At 40.0% G+C, this 21,542-nt stretch overlaps 1 protein-coding gene and 1 long non-coding RNA gene across 4 annotated transcripts in view; one reads left to right on the top strand and one right to left on the bottom strand.

Moving 5' to 3' along the window:
• Window positions 1-2,566: 2,566 nt before the first annotated feature.
• Window positions 2,567-13,813, bottom strand: LOC113027656 (uncharacterized). 2 transcript variants are annotated; one of them, XR_003273112.1, is made up of 4 exons: window positions 11,870-13,813; window positions 9,327-9,417; window positions 9,155-9,235; window positions 2,567-3,246 (listed from the first exon to the last, which is right to left on the bottom strand). It is a non-coding gene; the product is annotated as an uncharacterized LOC113027656 (long non-coding RNA). The 2 variants fall into 2 exon arrangements; XR_003273111.1 differs by having other exon boundaries at window positions 9,155-9,417.
• A 434-nt stretch (window positions 13,814-14,247) lies between these two features.
• pemt (phosphatidylethanolamine N-methyltransferase) overlaps window positions 14,248-21,542 on the top strand; it is an 86,235-nt gene continuing 78,940 nt past the window's right edge. The window contains exons 1-2 of one of the 2 annotated variants that reach the window (XM_026177317.1): window positions 14,248-14,523; window positions 16,298-16,405. In XM_026177317.1, coding sequence (XP_026033102.1) covers window positions 14,416-14,523; window positions 16,298-16,405 — 216 coding nt within the window. In that variant the 5' untranslated portion in view covers window positions 14,248-14,415. The remainder of the gene's footprint in view (window positions 14,524-16,297; window positions 16,406-21,542) is intronic. The other variant, XM_026177316.1, reaches the window with a different exon arrangement.

Raw genomic sequence — 21,542 nt, 5'->3', positions numbered from 1 at the left:
ACTTCTCGCTTCATAAAGCGATATAGAAGATGGATGGAATGTGACAATCTAAATGAAAGCTTTGCCCTGGAGTATATTATGCTTCTTTCCAATTTCACAGTAACTGTGTCATGGTTTCCAGACCCTACAGGGAGGCGGTTTTAGCATAAAACTCACTTTTAATGATGGAAAAAAACAACACCCCAAATATTCAGAGAAACAGAATACACAACAGACTCCAAATTGAGTGAACACATAGGAATGAAAAACACGTAAATGTGGACTTGCTCAGGACAGAGGGGAGTTCGAAGAGTTTGGTGCACATTGGTGGAAAGAAACATGGAGATAAGTAGACATTGGAAGAAAGACTAAAGGGCTCTGAAGGTATAAATACACAAAGGCCTCATTTGGAGGGTAGGGGACAGCTGGAAATACATGTGGAATAATGTATGGAGACACAAAGAGCAAAAGACTACCAATAACAGGAATTGTATGGTGTTAATTACCTTAGGGTTAGGGTTAAGGTTAGGCTAACCCTAACCCTGGCTCTGCATACAAAACACTTGTGGTTCAAATGTTTTATGTAGAGTAAGCCATTATAGAATCAAATAGTGTTGGGACTTTTGGAAGCCAGCAGTTTTTCGATTTCTTTGTATATTCCCTCATATCCATTCTGAAAGCTTTGGCAGTCTCCATTCAGGAATTTGCTGACATGTGTGATTCTGTACTGTATATTCAGGCTATGATTCTTATTCCTGACATTGGGGTGATACTTAATATTCTCTCATGAAAACTAAAGATAAAGTAAAAGTAAACATAAAGTAGCAGGACCAACATAGGAAGAATCAGTGGTACTGAACATGCCAATGACAATACGTTATTGGACTAGTTACGCTTCCGGAGAGGTGCACGTCAGGTTATGACCTACAGAATTTTAGCAGGTTTTGTGGTTTTGACGTACCTATGGTATACATTTAACAGCATAAAGCCCTTTACCCAGCCTTCTGCAGTCGTGTTTTATTTAGACCAGTAGTGAGGTGCTGCTTGGACTCTTGGACTTCCTGGACTTGGAAAACAAAGGGCAAACTTCATCACTTCAAGCCAATGATTCAAGATTCAAAGCGGTATAAAGAAAAGCATTTCTCTGTGCAATGAAATTCTTTCTCTGCTGTCCACACACAGATGCCGGTTAATATGTACAATAGAACTAGAACAGATAAAATACTAAGAGGATAAATAAATGGAGACAAGAAATTGAAGGATTAAATAGATTTGTGTGTAAAAGAGCTATGAGCTTAATATGCTGGTTTGATATGTAAGATAACCTGATGTGCAAAAATTCTGATTTATGTTAAAGTAGGTCAGCTGTTGAAGAGTCTGAAAGCAGTGGGGAAGAAGGAGTTGGTGAGTTGGGATGTTCTGGACTTCACACTTGTAAACCTTCGTCCTGAGGACAGAAGTGTGAACAGTCTATGTTGGGGATGTGTGGACGCAGCTCTCCTCTGGACTCTGTGATGGTAGATGCTCTGCAGAGAGGGCAGCGGGTCCTGGTGATCTTCTCTGCGGTTGTTATCACTCTCTGCAGGCGTTTGCGGTTCATAGCTGTAGCACTGCCGTACCATGCAGCGATGCAGCTGGTCAGTGTGCTCACCACAATGTAGCTGCAGAATCTGCTGTATACATAATTTCCTCAGCCTCCTCAGGAAATACAGCCGCTCAGCTGTATTACAGCCGGGGTTCAGTGTGCAGGTGAGGTCTTCAGTGATGTCGCCCAGGTACCTAAAGCTGCTCACCCTCCCCACTTCAAGACCCCAGATAAACACTATCATCATGATTCCTACAAAGCAGTAGAAAAAATTCATCGTACTTGATCACTGACCATCAGACTTATTATTATCACTCTTACTGCAGGTGCACAGTCAAACCATTTTTGTGGGAGTTGGAGGATTTTCTGTTTTCCACTAAGGGACTTCACTCTTTAAAGATTTTTGCAATGTGTGAAGGACACAGCACAGCCCATCAAATTCCCAATTATCACTTGGCATGTCTACTGAGAGAGAGCAGGGCACTCAGGCGTACAGTAGCTCCTTTGTGCCTAGTTGACATAGAGAGAATTTAACTGCAAACATGTACACCACTTTCCTGTGTGTCAGGCAATTTTGCAGGAATTTCAGGTGGTTCTTGTTACTGTACGAGAACTTGTCCAAGCACAAACCCACATTAGATACAGTACATGGCCTATTTATACATGGACAGCATACAGTACACATGGACAGCTTCCCACAGGAAAGCGAATGATTCAGTGCAGGTAAACACTATTTATCAAAACAGCCGCTGGGTGACATCATTTTCTTCCAGCTTTCTCTCGTGTTTACGGTCAAAGGTCGACGGAACGACAACAAGCGGAAGGCTCTGCATTTATTTTCCCACAATTCCCTCACCCAAAGTGAAAGCACTGAAACACCAAAGAAAAATAAGTAAATCTGACGTTATTCCAAATCACAAATGGAGGCAACAGAAAGTGGTTACAACACACTCCTTTAGAGCGTTTCCAGACACACATTTAGCACCGAATGTAATTTTTTACATGCAAATTGTCAGTGACAGTTATATACTTTATTTGGTTTAATGTTGGTGTAATTTCAGTAGAATCTCCTGTTGAATCCTGTTCATTAATGAATAATCTCCTTAATGGTTCTAATGTAATGATTTTTTTCCCCCATGGCTATTACAAGCTTTAGCCTGCTGAGTTTTAGCCGGCAGTCCATTGCACAGTGTTAGATCACCAGAATAATAGATGTCAATAGTAAGGGATCAGATAGCACAAGACAGGAAATTGATAAGAATTACAAATCTGCTAAAGGAAACAGTGGCAGTCCATCCTGCTGTTTATGTTTCGGGCTCTCCTCCTAATGCTTTTAGCAGCTTTACTGAATTAATAGAGTACGTAATGCTGAAAGTCATCAGCAGTTCAGTTTAGTACCGAACACCTCATCTCTGATTTGTAACAACCATGAGTTATTACGCTAATTTCGACTTACGCAAAAGAGCTCACTTATGCAAAGAACATATCGATCCCTATGAAATGCAACTTACAGTAACATTCGCAAACAAGATGTACTGATAGCACGAGGGTTCAGCAGTTTCTTGTAATCCAGAAGGAAGTGCATCTTCCATTTAAGGATATCAGACTCATCGTGTATAGTAACGGATGTTGTTGTTTGAGTGCAGGAGGTGTATTCATTCTCTACACACTTTTCCTCTTTCCTGTTGGCAAGCAAACAAACAGAGAAAGTTTTATTAGACTCAAGTTGCTACCCGCTGCTGTGCGGTGACAATTTATTAATTTATTTATTTATACAGTGATTAATCAGCTCTAAGACGCACCTCTTCCCATAAAACAAAGAGCAAATACATATGGAAACTAGCGCAGGACATTTCCAGGAGAGTCATGACAACAAAGCAATCATTTACATATACAACATGTTAGTGGGCCAGTGAAAAAACTAACAACAATATCATAAAAAGGAAATAATTAATCAGGTAAAGCATGTCGGCCCATGCAGCCATTCACCTCAGCAATAGTTAATAATAATAATAATAATAAATTTTATTTATGAGCGCCTTACAAGTCACCCAAGGACACTTTACAATAGGATAAAACACTTAGTAAAACAATGGCAGAATAAGAACAATAAAATAAAGCACAAGATAAAATGAACAAACAGTGGATTCACAGTGAATATGCAGATTTGAACAGATGAGTTTTGAGTTGGGATTTAAACTGGGGGAAAGAACCAATATTTCTTATTTCAGGGGGCAGAGAATTCCACAGCCTGGGAGCAGAGCAGCTGAAAGCTCTGCTTCCCATGGTGGTGAGGCAGAAGGAAGGTACAGTAAGCTGGACAGAAGAAGAAGAACGAAGTGAACGGGCAGAACAAGTGGTGGTTAACAGGTCAGAAAGGTAAGAAGGAGCGAGGTTATGAAGGGCCTTGAAGGTGAGCAGAAGAAGTTTGAAAATTATCCGGAATTTCACAGGGAGCCAGTGAAGTTCCTGAAGAACAGGGGTGATGTGCTGGTAGGAGGGGGTTCTGGTGATAATGCGAGCAGCAGAGTTCTGAACCAGTTGAAGCTTATGGAGGGATTTTTGGGGGAGACCATGCAGAAGAGAATTGCAGTAGTCAATACGGGAGGTAACAAGACTATGTACAAGAATGGACGTAGACTGGGTGGAAAGAGAAGGAAGCAATCTGTTAATGTTACGTAGATGGAAGTAGGCAGAACGGGTGAGGTTATTGATGTGTGATTTATAAGAAAGTGTACTGTCTAGGATGACACCAAGGCTCTTAACCTGAGGAGAAGGGAAAACTGTTTGCCTTCAAAAGGTTGGATTTGGTGCCAATAAGGAGGATCTCAGTTTTATCCTCATTGAGCTTTAGAAAATTAGAGGTAAACCAGGATTTTAACTCGGATAGACATTCTGTAAGGGAAGAAGGTGGGAGGGAGGAATCAGGTTTGAAAGAGAGATATAACTGGGTGTCATCAGCAAAACAGTGAAACTGAAGATCAAATTTGCGGAAGATGGTACCTAGAGGGAGGATGTATATTATAAAGAGAAGAGGGCCTAAAACTGAGCCTGAGTTAAACAAAGATTAAACAAATTAACTGCATGATTTTTACTGCTTTAATGGGAGGGTGTGTGTCAAACATATATATTCTTCAATGAATGAATGAATAGGTAGTAGAAATATGAAAAGGAACAAATAAAGGGAAAGGTGTTGTTATCATTACCTAGTATTCTATTCATGAATATAATGTAGCCAATAAATTGGGTTAATGCCATGACCTAAGGGCCAGAACTGGCTCAAACGGTCCAATCTCTCCACTGGATGACTTTGCAAGTGTCAAATTTGAAAAATAAAATAATATCTTGCTGTGGAAAGCAACAGTATTTTTAGTGCTGGAATCGTAAAATATGAACTGAAAAGTGTAACGTTGTGAAAGTTTTGTACCTTTGTAGATCCACTGTGTAGTCACGGTGCTGAATTTTTATTTTAAAGATATCTAATAGGCTAATATGTGTCATAAATGGATGCTTCACCATTTGTAAACATTTACCAATTAACTATATAATACATAATGTGGTTGATTAATCTCACGGGTGCCGTAAAATGATTTGTAACTTTCAAAAAATATAATTAAATACAATTACAAAATATAAATAATCATTAATAATATGAATTAACAACATTCATTTGTTAACTTGGGCGATAAAAGTGTCAGTTTAATTGCTTATTTTATTTATTTTCATAGTGCAAACTGCTCAGACTGTTATTGAATGACCTGTGGAAGGTCTAGATTGAATGCTGGAGTTTTATATTGGGCAGTACAAGGAAGAGAAACCAGTGAATGCAAGGAAACTTTAAAATGGAAGCAATTTTATATGTATGGGAGTGAAAAAAATGAGCAAGCTGATGCCAGAAACAGGTGGGCAATATATATCAGCCAGTAGGCGTGAACCATGTCAGGCCCTGGTGCTGTCCAACTCTTCATACTGGAGACCCTTTCTTGGATGGATATATATATATATATATATATATATATATATATATATATATATATGTATGTATACACATACACCCAGCACGCCCCTGCGAGCGGTTTATCCTTCAAGCTCGGGTCCTCCACCAGAGGCCTGGGAGCTTGAGGGGGTCCTGTGCAGTATCTTAGCTGTTCCCAGGACTGCGCTCTTCTGGACAGAGATCTCCGATGTTGTTCCCGGGATCTGCTGGAGCCACTCGCCTAGCTTGGGAGTCACCGCACCTAGTGCTCCGATTACCACGGGGACCACCGTTACCTTCACCCTCCACATCCTCTCGAGCTCTTCTCTGAGCCCTTGGTATTTCTCCAGCTTCTCGTGTTCCTTCTTCCTGATATTGCTGTCATTCGGAACCGCTACATCGATCACTACGGCCGTCTTCTTCTGTTTGTCTACCACCACTATGTCCGGTTGGTTAGCCACCACCATTTTGTCCGTCTGTATCTGGAAGTCCCACAGGATCTTAGCTCGGTCATTCTCCACCACCCTTGGGGGCATCTCCCATTTTGACCTCGGGACTTCCAGGTTATACTCGGCACAGATGTTCCTGTACACTATGCCGGCCACTTGGTTATGGCGTTCCATGTATGCCTTGCCTGCTAGCATCTTGCACCCTGCTGTTATGTGCTGGATTGTCTCTGGGGCATCTTTACACAGCCTGCACCTGGGGTCTTGCCTGGTGTGATAGACCCCAGCCTCTATGGATCTTGTGCTCAGAGCTTGTTCTTGTGCTACCATGATTAGTGCCTCTGTGCTGTCTTTCAGTCCAGCTTTGTCCAGCCACTGGTAGGATTTCTGGATATCAGCCACCTCCTCTATCTGCCGGTGGTACATACCGTGCAGGGGCCTGTCCTTCCATGATGGTTCCTCGTCTCCCTCCTCTTTCTTGGGTTTCTGCTGCCTGAGGTATTCACTGAGCACTCGGTCAGTTGGGGCCATCTTCCCAATGTATTCTTGGATGTTCCTTGTCTCATCCTGGACTGTGGTGCTGACACTCACCAGTCCCCGGCCCCCTTCCTTCCGCTTAGCGTACAGCCTCAGGGTGCTGGACTTGGGGTGAAACCCTCCATGCATGGTAAGGAGCTTTCTTGTCTTTATGTCAGTGGCTTCTATCTCCTCCTTTGGCCAGCCTATTACCCCAGCAGGGTACCTGATCACGGGCAGGGCGTACGTGTTGATGGCCCGGATCTTGTTCTTACCATTCAGCTGACTCCTCAGGACTTGCCTGACCCTCTGCAGGTACTTGGTGGTTGCAGCCTTTCTAGCGGCCTCTTCATGGTTCCCATTCGCCTGTGGGATCCCCAAGTACTTGTAACTGTCCTCTATGTCTGCAATGTTGCCTTCTGGTAGTTCAATCCCCTCAGTTCTGACTACCTTCCCTCTCTTTGTTACCATCCGACTACACTTCTCCAGTCCGAACGACATTCCAATGTCATTGCTGTATAGCCTGGTAGTGTGGATCAGTGAATCGATGTCTCGTTCACTCTTGGCATACAGCTTGATGTCATCCATGTACAGGAGGTGGCTGACAACTGCTCCGTTCCGTAGTCGGTATCCGTAGCCAGTCTTGTTAATGATCTCACTGAGGGGGTTCAGGCCTATGCAGAACAGCAGTGGGGACAGAGCATCTCCTTGGTAGATCCCGCACTTGATGGTGACTTGTGCTATGGGCTTGGAGTTGGCCTCTAGTGTTGTACGCCACATCCCCATTGAGTTCCTGATGAAGGCTCTTAGGGTCCCATTGATCTTGTACAATTCTAGGCATTCCAGTATCCAGCTGTGGGGCATTGAGTCATAGGCCTTCTTGTAATCAATCCAGGCAGCGCACAGGTTGGTCAGTCTGGTCTTGCAGTCTCGGCTGATTGTTCTGTCTACCAGTAGCTGGTGTTTTGCGCCTCTGGTATTCTTGCCAATTCCTTTCTGTGTCCCGCTCATGTATTGACCCATGTGCCTGTTCATCTTAGCCGATATGATGCCTGACAGGAGCTTCCATGTAGTACTGAGGCAGGTTATTGGTCGGTAGTTGGAGGGGACCGGTCCCTTCTTGGGGTCCTTGGGGATCAGGACCGTCCGGCCTTCAGTTAGCCATTCCGGGTGTCTCTCGTTAACTAGCAGCTGGTTCATTTGTGCTGCTAGACGCTCGTGGAGTGCAGTCAGCTTCTTCAGCCAGTAGGCGTGAACCATGTCAGGCCCTGGTGCTGTCCAACTCTTCATACTGGAGACCCTTTCTTGGATATATTGGATATATTCTTGGATGAGACAAGGAACATCCAAGAATACATTGGGAAGATGGCCCCAACTGACCGAGTGCTCAGTGAATACCTCAGGCAGCAGAAACCCAAGAAAGAGGAGGGAGACGAGGAACCATCATGGAAGGACAGGCCCCTGCACGGTATGTACCACCGGCAGATAGAGGAGGTGGCTGATATCCAGAAATCCTACCAGTGGCTGGACAAAGCTGGACTGAAAGACAGCACAGAGGCACTAATCATGGCAGCACAAGAACAAGCTCTGAGTACAAGATCCATAGAGGCTGGGGTCTATCACACCAGGCAAGACCCCAGGTGCAGGCTGTGTAAAGATGCCCCAGAGACAATCCAGCACATAACAGCAGGGTGCAAGATGCTAGCAGGCAAGGCATACATGGAACGCCATAACCAAGTGGCCGGCATAGTGTACAGGAACATCTGTGCCGAGTATAACCTAGAAGTCCCGAGGTCAAAATGGGAGATGCCCCCAAGGGTGGTGGAGAATGACCGAGCTAAGATCCTGTGGGACTTCCAGATACAGACGGACAAAATGGTGGTGGCTAACCAACCGGACATAGTGGTGGTAGACAAACAGAAGAAGACGGCCGTAGTGATCGATGTAGCGGTTCCGAATGACAGCAATATCAGGAAGAAGGAACACGAGAAGCTGGAGAAATACCAAGGGCTCAGAGAAGAGCTCGAGAGGATGTGGAGGGTGAAGGTAACGGTGGTCCCCGTGGTAATCGGAGCACTAGGTGCGGTGACTCCCAAGCTAGGCGAGTGGCTCCAGCAGATCCCGGGAATAACATCGGAGATCTCTGTCCAGAAGAGCGCAGTCCTGGGAACAGCTAAGATACTGCGCAGGACCCTCAAGCTCCCAGGCCTCTGGTAGAGGACCCGAGCTTGAAGGATAAACCGCCTGCAGGGGCGTGCTGGGTGTTTTTTTTTAAATATATATATATATATGTATACACATACACCCAGCACGCCCCTGCGAGCGGTTTATCCTTCAAGCTCGGGTCCTCCACCAGAGGCCTGGGAGCTTGAGGGGGTCCTGTGCAGTATCTTAGCTGTTCCCAGGACTGCGCTCTTCTGGACAGAGATCTCCGATGTTGTTCCCGGGATCTGCTGGAGCCACTCGCTTAGCTTGGGTGTCACCGCACCTAGTGCTCCGATTACCACGGGGACCACTGTTACCTTCATATATATACATATATATATATTTATATGTATGTATTGCTGTAGTGAGAAAGACTGCCCTTTGATACCAAAGTTGTAGCTAGTTTTTATATTTGTGGATATTTCAAGAAAAGACTGACTATCTTACCTTTTTTTCTGTAGGTACTCTTTCAAATGTTCACTTGTCTAAATGCATCAAAGGTCCAACAACTTGCCACGGCCCCTTCAGCTATGAAAGGAACAGTTAATATATGCATGGTTTTACCTGCACTTACTCTTGTATAGACTGTATAAATGCACTTGAATACTGATTTACTCACCTACATACATACTTCAGTGAATTTGAATGGTGGTGTATCTCCTTAGCGTAGGATAAAAGCTACGACTGATTAATGCGCACGAACAGTAACACTGCAAGCAGGAAGAACCACATCTCACTGATACAGTTATCCAATGATTTGCAGATCCTTTCATGTGGAAACAAATATATAATACAAACATGTTCCACTGAGTAACTGATGTTGACATAGCATTTTGACAGCTTTACTCTGTATGCACCTTCTGCCTGAGGGACCTGGGTCTTGAGCAATGAATGCAGTCAATTAAACCTCATAGCAACATGTGTTAATAGATATATCAGTGAGAGAAGAAGGTGAAGGAAATAAAGAGTTCCTGCAGGCTGTAAGACTGAAGCATGAGATAGAGAAACAGCATAAGAAGGGAAGACCCGCAAAATGTGTTTTTTTTTCTTTTAGTGATATTTCAGTGGTACTTGACCCTCTTGTATGTGTATGTATATTGCATGTGAATTTACAAGAAGTGGTTTTTATGTGAATAGCTGGATTAATGTTTAACTATACATGGAAATAGCTACAATTATTTGTCCTGCAAACCGAACAGGCCTTTCAAAACTTTGACCAGATGTGTCTATGCCATTATTCAGCCAGCTATGTAATCAAAGGTGCACCGTCGTTTTTTGACAGGTGTGTGTAATAAATGCAGCCGAAATAAAGCCAACAAACTCTCCTCAGCTGTGCAGTGAGGACCTCGTGGTGGATAAATGGGTCAAAAAACACAGGGGGGATGGCGTAACGGCCTGTTACCATACTCATTGAAGTCATCTATTTTTTCTCAAGCTAAACCCCCCAAAATTGTTTTTGTGCATTTACATAAGCAAAAAGTACTGCACAAATTTTATGAGCAATCCCTCATTTCTTTTCATTCTGCTTCCGAGGACCAAGATCTTTTCTTATGGTATTGTTGCTTTTTCACTCATTTTCAGTAGAGTGCTTGTATACAACCATTTGCAGGGGAATATGTTAAGCCATTTAACAATGACCTAAGGCTTATTCAAACATATTAAAGTCACCTAAATCTACCTGTAACAGACAACTTAGAAAACATTTACATTTTGCATTTCTTTAGATATCACAGTTTGATAATCATAATGTCGTATTTTTGCAGCAATAAGGTGATTGGCATAGAGCTATTAACTGAAAAAAGTGGCCTATCTTGGCAAAATGTAACTGGACAAGAGGAAATAAAAGAAGTTGCAGTCATAAAACTGTCCACAGCAAATAAGAAGTATCTGGAAGTCAGGTCCATAAGAAATAGAAATACAAGACCTGACAGGACCTGACAGATGCATCTAGCCATTCAGCTGATCGATCTATTGTTTGCCAAACCCTCATCAGAAAGTCTCAGCTGAAAGGTGGCTATCAAGAAGCCATTCTTATGAAAGAGGGAGAAAAGGTATACCAAATTGAATCCATCTATCCATCCATCCATTCGCTTCCACTTATTATTTTCAGGGTCGAGGGGGGCGCTGGAGCCTATCCCAGCTGTCTTAGGGTGAGAGGCGGGGTACACCTTGGACAGGTTGCCAGTCTGTCGCAGGGCCAAATTGAGTCCAATGAATCCATAGATCAAAATTTGAAATCTTTGGATCAAATTGTTGTCGATGTGTGCTAAGGAGAGAGGTGTTAAAGTGTCAAAGCCAAATGTAAAACAGTAAATATGGTAGAGGAATTGTCCTAATTTTGTTTTGAAGCACACACCGAAATATGGTTCTGAGAAGAACTATATTAAAACATACATCATGTTCGTGAGCAGAGAAATAGAGACATGTGATATTGTTACTTTTTCATGATCCTTAGCAATGAAGGAGGAAAGTTAGAATCAAACATTTGCTATGCAAGTCACTCTCTTTGGGGAAAAAACCATCATTTGTACAGTCACAGTGATGCAAGCAGCTACTGCCATTGCTTAAGAACACATGACTTAAATCTCTGCTGGTCCTGCATACTCAATTTCAATAACCACAGCAGCAATTTTGTCCAATAAGAATGAGTAAATAAGGTAACAGATTATATTATTGAAAAAGACAGTTTAGTCGTGTAGGAAATTCAGCTGCAAAATGTAAGATTTGTTATTGGAATGAATAATTAATTATTTATTTTATGAACTGAATGAGTTTATCATTTTATCATCTCAATTGCTATAAAGTATCTTCAACACAGCATGATGTTTATTTTGTAAATGATGTTGCTACTTAGAGCATAAAAGATAAAGCAGGGCATTAAAGTGACGAAGAAAATGTATTATTATCCTACGATTGACAAGTCGCTTAGGAATAGTGTTGTTATCTTTAGTCACTTTAGTGTCTCTCAATCAGTTCCACATATTGCTTATTCACAGATGCTTGCAATAAAAGACTATTCATAGAGCCATATTTACGCACTTGAGCATATTTTGCACCAGGTAAAATATTTCAGTTAATGTCAGTGTGAATGGCTGATTAATTTGATCATCTCCCACTCTTACTTACAGTGTTACTTCAGTTCATTGAAATTTGCAGGCATACCTTTATGCGCAGCTATCTTAAAGTCCCAGCACAGCATCTTAATCCAACTGAGGTCTTGAATGTGACTGGGTCATTGTTGCACCTCAGTTCTTTTCTTCTTCGGCCATTCTGTTGTAGATTTGCTGTTTTACTTGGAATATTTGTCCCACTGGAAAACTCAGTCTGGACCAAGCTTTAGCTGTTGGACAGATGGCCTCATATTTGAATCTAGAATACAGAAGAGCTCACGGTCAGCTTAATGGCTGCAGGGTGCCCAGATCCTGTGGCTTCATCACTTCTTCATGTCAGTGTTTGATATTTGACATGAGGTGTTTCTGTTAATATGCTGTGCCAAACGTGCACTATGGGCAATCATCTCTATCTGAAGGACATTGTCCCAGAATGGCCTGGCCCTAAGGGTGTAATTAAATGGAATTTAACTGTATTTTAGCTGAAATTCTCTTTCACATTGTACGTATGCTGTACTTTTTGGGGCGTGGGCTGTATTATGGAGTGGCTCCATCTTGTCTAATTTCCAGCTATACTTTAAGTATACTGTAAAAGCCTGAAAAGCCCCTGTATCTAAGATGGGGAAATATTGTCTGTTTTTCTGCTAAATTACCAGGATATTATGCAGTAGGTTACTTTAAAATTAATTACGCACTACTTAAATTTACTTACATTTAGGGATGTCAAAGAAAACCGATACTCAGATATTGTTTGACACTAAAGTTATTTTCGAATTTGATATTAATTTGCAAGAATATCAATATAAACAGTGTCCTTGTCACCTCCTCCACCTGGCACAGTACTTCAGAGTGCACCATTGCATACAAACAGGCACACAGCTCTTCTCCCCGCTAACACTTGAAGAAATTAACATTCATAACACTGAAGAAAACTTTAAAATAATTTTAAAGAGGTCACCACGGCTCTCATTTCAATGACACTGAAGTATTAGACAGTCATTATAAATGTCACCTTGAAGTCGCACACGTTAACGTTAGGCGTTCAACTGTTAGCAGCTACCCGATAGCCACATTAACCACCTGTTATCATTAACTTAGCGGCTAGCAGACTGCAAATCAAGGATAGAATATTGAGTCATTCCTTCTGTTGTTGCAGGATGAGGTCAAAATCGTCCCAATGGTATCAAAAATGTTATTGGGTATGGAGTATTTTCCTGGGTTCTTTTTGTAGTAGTTTGAAATTCTAGTATCATTATAACCTTACTTACAGTTGTAACTATAATTACATTGTAATTTCAAATAAAATACACTGATATTCAATTTAATTACAGCTGTATTATCGAGTGTTACTTTCTTGTGATTTTTTTCAGATGCACTTCCTCTATTTCTCCCTCTACATGGGGTGTCTTCTGCTTAATGACTGACTCCAAACAAACACTGGCAGTTGGAGGAGGAGAGGAGGAAGAGTAAAGGAAAAGGTGCAGAAAAATAGAGAGGACAAAGTATGGACATAGATTAAATGAGAATAAATGAGAATGAGGAAGGAAGGGAAATAAGATTATGATGTTGAACAGGAACAGGAAAAAAGATGATAAAGGGATGCAAATGAAGAGGTCATGGGAAGACAATACAACAAGGAAGTATGTAAAATGTAAGGGGACAAAAAGCAGAGAATAGGATGATAAAAGCAAGGTGGAAGGATGAGTAAGAAGAAAGCAGAAAGGAAAGAAGAAGAGCTGTAGGAACTTTTTTTAAAAAGATTAGAAAATGACGAGGTTAAAAGGAATCAGGGATGGAAGTAGGTCGGGAGGAAGAGGTCAATGAAAAGACAGTGAGTCAGGAAAAGAGAACTGTAAATACACAAAGGAGTTGGAAACAGTGGAAGAGGAAAAAATGATAGAAGGAGAGAAGATGCTTACAGAAATGAGGCAAAAGCAGAACGAAACTCAGTGCAAGAAAGGACATAAAAGTTAAAGAAGAAAAAGACAACAAGAGAAGTGAGGGAAGAAACGAAAGAGGAATTATTAACTTCAGCCAACTGGGAAACAAAGCTGAATAGGTCTGCTTCAGTTGTTATTACCCTTTAATTTAGACTTCTAAAAAAAGGAAAAAACACTTACAAAAAAATCTGTTTCAATCTTCATCTTGCATTTAAACTGATATGTTTTACAACTGAACGGTTTATAGAGGTTATAGCTGGGAGGGAGTCCTACAGGTTATTTTTTTCAAGCCAGCAGATGTCACTCTAGAGCGACAGGCGATCCTTTTTACTACAGAAGAGGAAAAAAAAGGACATAAAAAAATCAAATATTAAATGTTCAGGTGTATTTTACAGAACATATTCAAATAAATATTAAAACATTATTTTGTTATTATTTTCTTCATCTGCAAAATTAAAATAAAATAAAATAAATAAATTGAACCGCATTTCCCACAATGCACTGCAAGGTTGGAGGTTATCTGGACATGTGTAGATACCCACAACTGCCGCCTCTTTTTAGTGATAAATTAGAACTTTGCTCTGTTTATTGTGCAACACTTATCTTCCGCGCCGGTGTGTGAGTGCTGCGTGTCCGTTAGCGTCCACTCTGCGTGTATATGAGTGACAGCAACGCAGACGCTGAGCGGAACGACAGTCCTGCTACAGACAACCACCCCGCGCTGCTCGACTGCTGCGGAGGGCTCAACAACGTCGATTATTCCAAGGTAAAAGTGAAGCCGTGTCACAGGAAGTTGTTCCGCGTAACGTAGCTCTGCTTCCCTGAGAAGCTACATTTGTCTCTTGACAGACCGACTGAACTATTGAGCGCTGACCGCCGGAAAACACAGTCGGTACAGTTGGTAATTTCAAAATAAATGCACGACTTTCTTCATTCGGAGAACACGTGTTTACTATGACCAGTACAATGCAGTTTCAGCATAAAACACAGACGTAACAATTCTTGTCTGTTTAATTGAGCCATAACATGTATATTTTGTGACATGCAGGGTATTGTTATGCTCTTATTTTGATTAAAACAGAAGAGGTTATGTAACCGGCGCAGGTTGAAAAATGGAGCAGGGAAAGTGCCATGTTTGCTAGCTATTAAATTGTGCATTTCAAAGATAAGTTCATTATTATTGAAGTAATAATACAAATACCAAGCAGAACATTTTAACATTACATTTTCCATATCCATAAACGAAATATGTCTTAGTAAATTAAAAAAATGATTAAAGGTTAGGTGTTATTTATTTATATATTATATTTATCTAACTCAGCCCATCATATTTTTATTTACATTTTTAAATGTAATTTTTTTTTAAATTTATTTTCATATTTTAATTTGTGTATGTATCTGTTGATGGCTGGCAACTTTGTGCAGACGTTTAGCTTCATTTCCACACATGACAAATATAAATATATGTAAAGACGAAAAATGCAAAAATGTAATTGTGTAAGCTGTTAGCCTACAGAATCTTGTGAGCATGTAATATCTTATCTGCTGCATATATCTCAACAAAGTAATGCTAACCTGTTCAATTTCCCTTTTCACTTTTCTTATCCTTCCAGATAAAAGATTAGCTGTGATTAGCCTTTTTAATGAAAACACACGGTAGTGTTAAGTGTTTTTGCCACCCTTTTGTCCTGCTCCATTAAATCTTGGCAGATATTTACTTACCATTTGCCAGTTTTATTCAGTTTTACCCCTGTAATGTAAGAACCCCTCTTCAAGAGAGGGGTTTGCAAACCCCTCCAAGCTCTTGTAATCCAGACCATTCCTTTAGCAAAGCCTTCAGGCTGAAAAGAAGTAAATTTTATGTAGTCACGATGCTGTCATGAAGTCTGCAGATCTTTCCTGTTGACTAACTGCAAAATGGCTCACAGTACTTTTGGCTATAATTCCCTTTTGGTGCTGACACTGTGAAGAACACAGAAGACACCCAAAGTAAACAGAGGGCATTAGCCTAAGGACGGATTTTATTGCTTTCCATCACTGGCGCCAGTGGATATAAAGTGGAAAACCACACAGAGGAGCCTACTGTTTTTGAAAGAAATCTTATCGCTGTTGCTGCACTTCATAAAAATTAATTAAGTAATCTTTACACCCTTCAGCGTGTTTCACTGTGTGATCTGTGATTATTTTGCTCCTGCTTATTCAATATCAAAGCGCTGTACGAAAGCTTTTGATATAGCATGACTACGCGGTAACTGGCCAGTTCAAACCATAAGTCAAGGACACTTTGGTCAGATTAGGGAAGATGGTTGTATAATGTGTAATAGACTGTATATGAAAGATGAGCTGAAAATTGTTTTGTAGACTTTGCTTGGAATTGGCCGGTAGAGCCAGGGCCTTGTCATCTAATGCTAGTTCTGGCTAGTTAGCTTGGTTAACAAGGTGCATCTGCTATTTATTGTCATGTTATATGGAATGGATGTGACCTTAATTGACAAGTCAATTTTTTGTTTCTCTTATTTTCCCGTGGTTATTTCTTTCAGATGGACTTGACGCTGTTGGAAGCCTTCCTAAAACACATTCATGTTTACGACTCCCGCTTGTGTATTGCTGTGATTGCCATCCTTTTTAACCCTTTATTTTGGAATGTGGTAAGTGCTGCTCTAGATTGTATTAGAGCTTTTTTTTTTAGCTACTAAAAAAGAGTGTATATTAGTTTTAATGTGTGTACTTCTCATCCTGTGCAAATTTTTGTTAGACTTTTCGATTTGAAACCTGTGACGGTTACCTTCAAACAGCAAAAGTCAATACTTAAAAAAAATAAAATAAAAATCGAACCAAACAGTTGGATTGGAGGCCTGTTATTGCAAATAGGATTTGTAGCTTCCAAGATGGCTTCAGTGTTAATTCTGCGTTTTTTAGCATAACAAATGTAGGTCATCAGCATACGAGTTATCAGGTTGAGATCTGAACTTTAACAGGGTCATTAACACTGCCTCAAACCATGACACAGCCTCCATTGTTTTACAGATACCTTTAGACACTCACTGTTGTCTCTCTTTTTTGTCTTCTTCCAAGTCAAAAGAAGCCACAGATTTTGTTTTGTAATTTGGCGTACTTCAGCCTTTTCTCCATGTTTCCCTTTCTTAAAAATGGTTCCTTAACAGCCACTCTGATGACCATTTCTGATGAGCCTTTAGTGAACAGTAGGTGGAGGGGCAGATGCAGCCCTCAGGTCTTGTGTCATATCTTTGCTGTTTATTTTCCTATTTGTTAATGATAGGACTTTTATGTATTATTAATCTGCTGTAAATGGTTTTCTTTTGCCCTCCCTGTTCTTCCTTTGCCCTCCACATGTCCACTTTCTTCACGTTTTTAAGGACTAACTGCACAGCATGCTGAGATATGTCATGTTTTTGGCTAATAGCAGTATGGGAGTCAACGTGTTGGAGATTAGTAACTAAGGAAGAGTCTGCATTCATATTTTTAGTCCTTTACATCATCAGAGGGTAAAGACTCATTACATAAACTTTTACGTGACGCTCCACAGATGCTCCAGGTATCAAGTGCAGGCATAAGTGCGCACGTATTTCCCACTGATGGTAGTTATTGAGACAATTAAGTCAACACTGTGGTCTAATTATATCTGCAAGTCTACATAATACTGTAAATACAACATTATGTTACATAAAGCCAACTCAACATATTAATATCTAAAGTACGTAAGCATTAGTTAGATTAAAAAACATGCATATATATCTATACATCTTTAATTAAAACTTCACAAGAGGTCAAACAGATATATTGCATTTTCATATGTCTCATTGGCTCCAGCAGCCTTCATTTACTCTATGATGCTGCTGCTTAACTTTCATAATAACAATAATAATAATAAATTACTCTGCAGTGGAATTATTCTCTGAAATTGGCCTAATTTAACTAGAGTTTCACTGCTCCAACTGGTTCATGTGTCGGGTTTCGAAATTCATTTAATTAACCTTTTAATGATGACTCACTTGGCCATTTAATCTATCCACCATAACACCTGCACAGCCCAGCAAGAAGCCCCAGCATGTTTGTCTTATGGAAGGAGAAGCCAATTATCTGCATTTAAGTAAATGTCACTGAGGTACTCATTTCAAATCATCCTGTTTCAGCGTTATGATGCAATAGAAGCTTTAAGTGGCTATAATGTGAGACAAACAGCGTTAGGATTTGCTCATATAGAAAGGTTATCAAACTTTTCACTTTTTTATTATCTCCTCTGTTTGAGCTACAGCGCGGTAATTGTCAAAGTTGTGACTACTCTGGATGGAGGTTTAATTAGATTTTATTGGAATATTATCTTGTTAAAGAGTGACTCAACACATTTGGGATGGATGGTGTTATTCTCTACCCCAACATCAGGCTAAAGGAACTGCCAGTGGGATTTTAAGAAGAAATGACAATCCCTTTGTTGTCACCTAAAGAATAAGGAAGATGATTGTACAGACTGATTTGATAGAAGGTAGTGGAAAAGTAAATGTTACACTCCCAGTTCACTTTTTCTTTTTGTGAATTAATATAATAGATGAGTTATGGAGGTATTTTGCAGCTAATAATGCTAGAGGATGTTTGGATTAGATAAGTTTCCTCTTGCTAACTGATCCAATAGATGCATTTCCAAGAAATATTTGACTGTTAAATTGATTGACAATTTTACAGGTTTTTTTTCTTGTTTTGTTTTTGTTACCAACTAGCTGCTAACTTTGAATTTAATTTAGCTGTTAGGAAAAAGTTTGCTACAATGAGAACAGCATGAATAATAATTAAAGAGGTGAAATGTGATGTAACACCAGTTTGAGAATTTCTACTTTGAAGGTAGTTTATTGTATTTTATCCATTATTATCTATGTGCCAGAAGTGGCCATTTCTAGATGGGATGTTTCTGCTTTGGGTTAGCCGTCTTATGAATGTATAAAGACACAAATATGTATAATGATACAGTGAAGTAATATTATACATATAAACATGCCAGAATTTATTTTTTGTGTTGTTTTGGTAGCTGCCTTTTTTTTTTTAAGTGTATTTGCATCTACACGTTTAATTCAGTTTCTGACAAGTTTTATTAAAGCAGGCTACCTGATGAAAGCGTCAAAAAGTCAAAAACTGCAGTTCCACTAGTGGCAACCTAAGGCTGGTTAACAAAGGCACCAGTGCATCAGCATTGCACCCTAACCCTTGATAAGGAGCGTGGCCACTTTGACTGACATAGCCTAGACAGCATCTATTACTTCAAATTATCAAGCTAGACCTCAATGGTTAGTTTTTGTGCCGTTGGTGCCTTTGGGGGCATTTTAAATAGATTCTCTGACAACATAATGGCCTTCTGTGTTGTAAACACCAGCACTACATACAGTCCAATAACTTTAACCAACCTTTAAAGTTGCAATCTGGCACGTGTGATATTATTTATATGCTATTAGCATATAATATTTTTAGACTACTTAATTTATTTTAACACAGTCAAAGTAAAAATGTACCCTAGAGATGTTGTAGCCTGAATTATCTCTAAGAAGGATGAGCATTTAATTGGAAAGCTTCCAACACTCTCATACTTCAAAGTTGCCAGTCTACTTTATTATTAGTGAGCAAGGACATGAAGCTACTTTTGCTTTAACAGCTGCAGTGTGAGGTACACGGTGCCCTGTTAGTTGTTTAACACAACAGGAGATGGTTGAATTGACAGGAGAGTCTGTAAAAGCAAAAGCGTCTGAGCTGAAGATGTTTTGCAGTTTGGAACGACCCAGTAATTATCCTGTGGTCTGTCTACTGTCTGCAGATTTTTTTAGGTGACAGAATTTACAGTAGGTCACAGTCACACTGCATTGTGACAAAAGAAATACTTATAAGAACGCAAATTGTTTCCTGCTGCACATTCAGAGGGAGCCTAAATGTCCGGGTAAGACTAAAGGCAACTGAAGAACAGTTTGGAAGACATTCCCAGCCCTCTTTTGGCTTTGGGACCAAATTCTTTAGATGTGATCTCCTAAGAAGACATTTCTATTCTGTTTGAGTATGTCAGGAAAATAAGGACAGTCCTTCTTTCTGCACACTTACATTTTATTACCAAACTGACTGACAAAAATGCTGATGGTTATTTAAAATTTCATTTTTTATGTGTAGGTTTTTTTAATAAGTCTAGTTTGGACCAGACATTTCAAAATACTTCAGAAATCACTGTCTGTGAACACAGTTCATGCAGATAACATGATCTAGAAACCTGCCATCTTCTCTGGGCTGAAGCTCATTTAAGACGGACTGAGGCAAAGTGGAAAACTGTTCTTTGGTCAGATTAATTGAAATTGTCTTTTGGGAAACATGAAAGAGGGGAGCGGCTAGTCCGCTTGTTATCAGCAATTTGTTTACAGACTACATCTCTGATGGTGCATAAATGCTTATAGAATAACCAGATTGCTCATCTAGAAAGGAATCATCAATGCTTAAAGGTATGAAAACCTTTTAGGTGAACCCCAACTATTTACCTGTTTTTCATATTCAAGTGTGAAAATTGTGTAAAGTATTTCCTCCCATTATCTGGTTTTATTTTCACTTCTGAAAAGCACCAAATGCACAAATATCATTCATATCAACCACTTAATTTCACAGGAAAAATTTGCACGGCTAATTTTATTCTTTTTTCTTCACATGTAAATTAACAGATCACTGTGTCTGACAGCAAGTGCTCAAAGTGTGCACCAGTACAGGAAATACAATAGTAGCATTTTACCTCAGACACACAATTAAACGCTGGTCCAACAATGTGGGTGTCCTTCTTTTTCAGCATGTGAAGATATAAACTAATCTGAACTAAGTTATAAATAACTTTATTTAAAAAGTACTGCCATATTTTTAGATTTGTCTTAGGGAAAGGTATCATAAATAGTTAAATGAACTGGGAGAAAATCACCTTTCTATATATAAAGCAACATGTAACTGAAATGTTCTATCAGGAGGTGAGAGACATTCTGTAGAAGTTGTTATAGAGTGCTAAAAAAATCAGTATTTCCTGGTCACACAGCTTTTTATTAGAAAACTCCAGGTACCTATTAAAAGTCTCAGCATAGAGGTATAAGTCTGCAGTGAGGTACTACTGAATACGTGCACCCACACGTGGTTCGACCTGTAAAAAAGCAATCGCAGCTTGGCAGGTACCAGTCAGGAAGCTTTATCCCATTTGCACTCAAACTTTACACAAATAAAGAAAAGCTGTTTTTTATCACCATATGAGGCCACGCTATGCTAGTGTTTCCAAATCGTGTTTCTTATGCAACAAAATATCCCTGAACTGTTCCAACGTTTATACTGAATCGGATGATGTAACTAAAATGAGATGAAGCACAGAGCAGCTGCCCTGTTACAACGTGAAGTCGAGGCGCGCTTCAGTTAATCTTCAAATTAAACATCGTAATGGTGTTTAAAATGCAAGGTTGGTTAACTGCTCTACATCAGGAGGTAAAACACAAACATATCAGGATGTCCAACCTTCTACCTTTGGTCAAACACAAATCGGAGGCTGTTGCTAACACATGCTCAACAAACATGATAAAAACAGACTTGATTTTTGCAGAAACCAGCAAATAATACTAGAGTTGCCATCTTCTAATGGCTACTATTGATAAAACTTCATATTGGAATGTAGAAGTTGTCCCACGCATGTCAGAGAGAAACCCCCCTACCGTATGTCAAACCAGTGATTTATAACCATGATAAATATCATAAAACTATGATATTTTACAACTCTGTAAC

Source organism: Astatotilapia calliptera, chromosome 8, assembly GCF_900246225.1.
Source record: "Astatotilapia calliptera chromosome 8, fAstCal1.2, whole genome shotgun sequence".
NCBI classification, from domain to species: domain Eukaryota; kingdom Metazoa; phylum Chordata; class Actinopteri; order Cichliformes; family Cichlidae; genus Astatotilapia; species Astatotilapia calliptera.
Note: the sequence above shows the minus strand (reverse complement) of the source record. Positions and strands in the feature narration are given on the sequence as shown.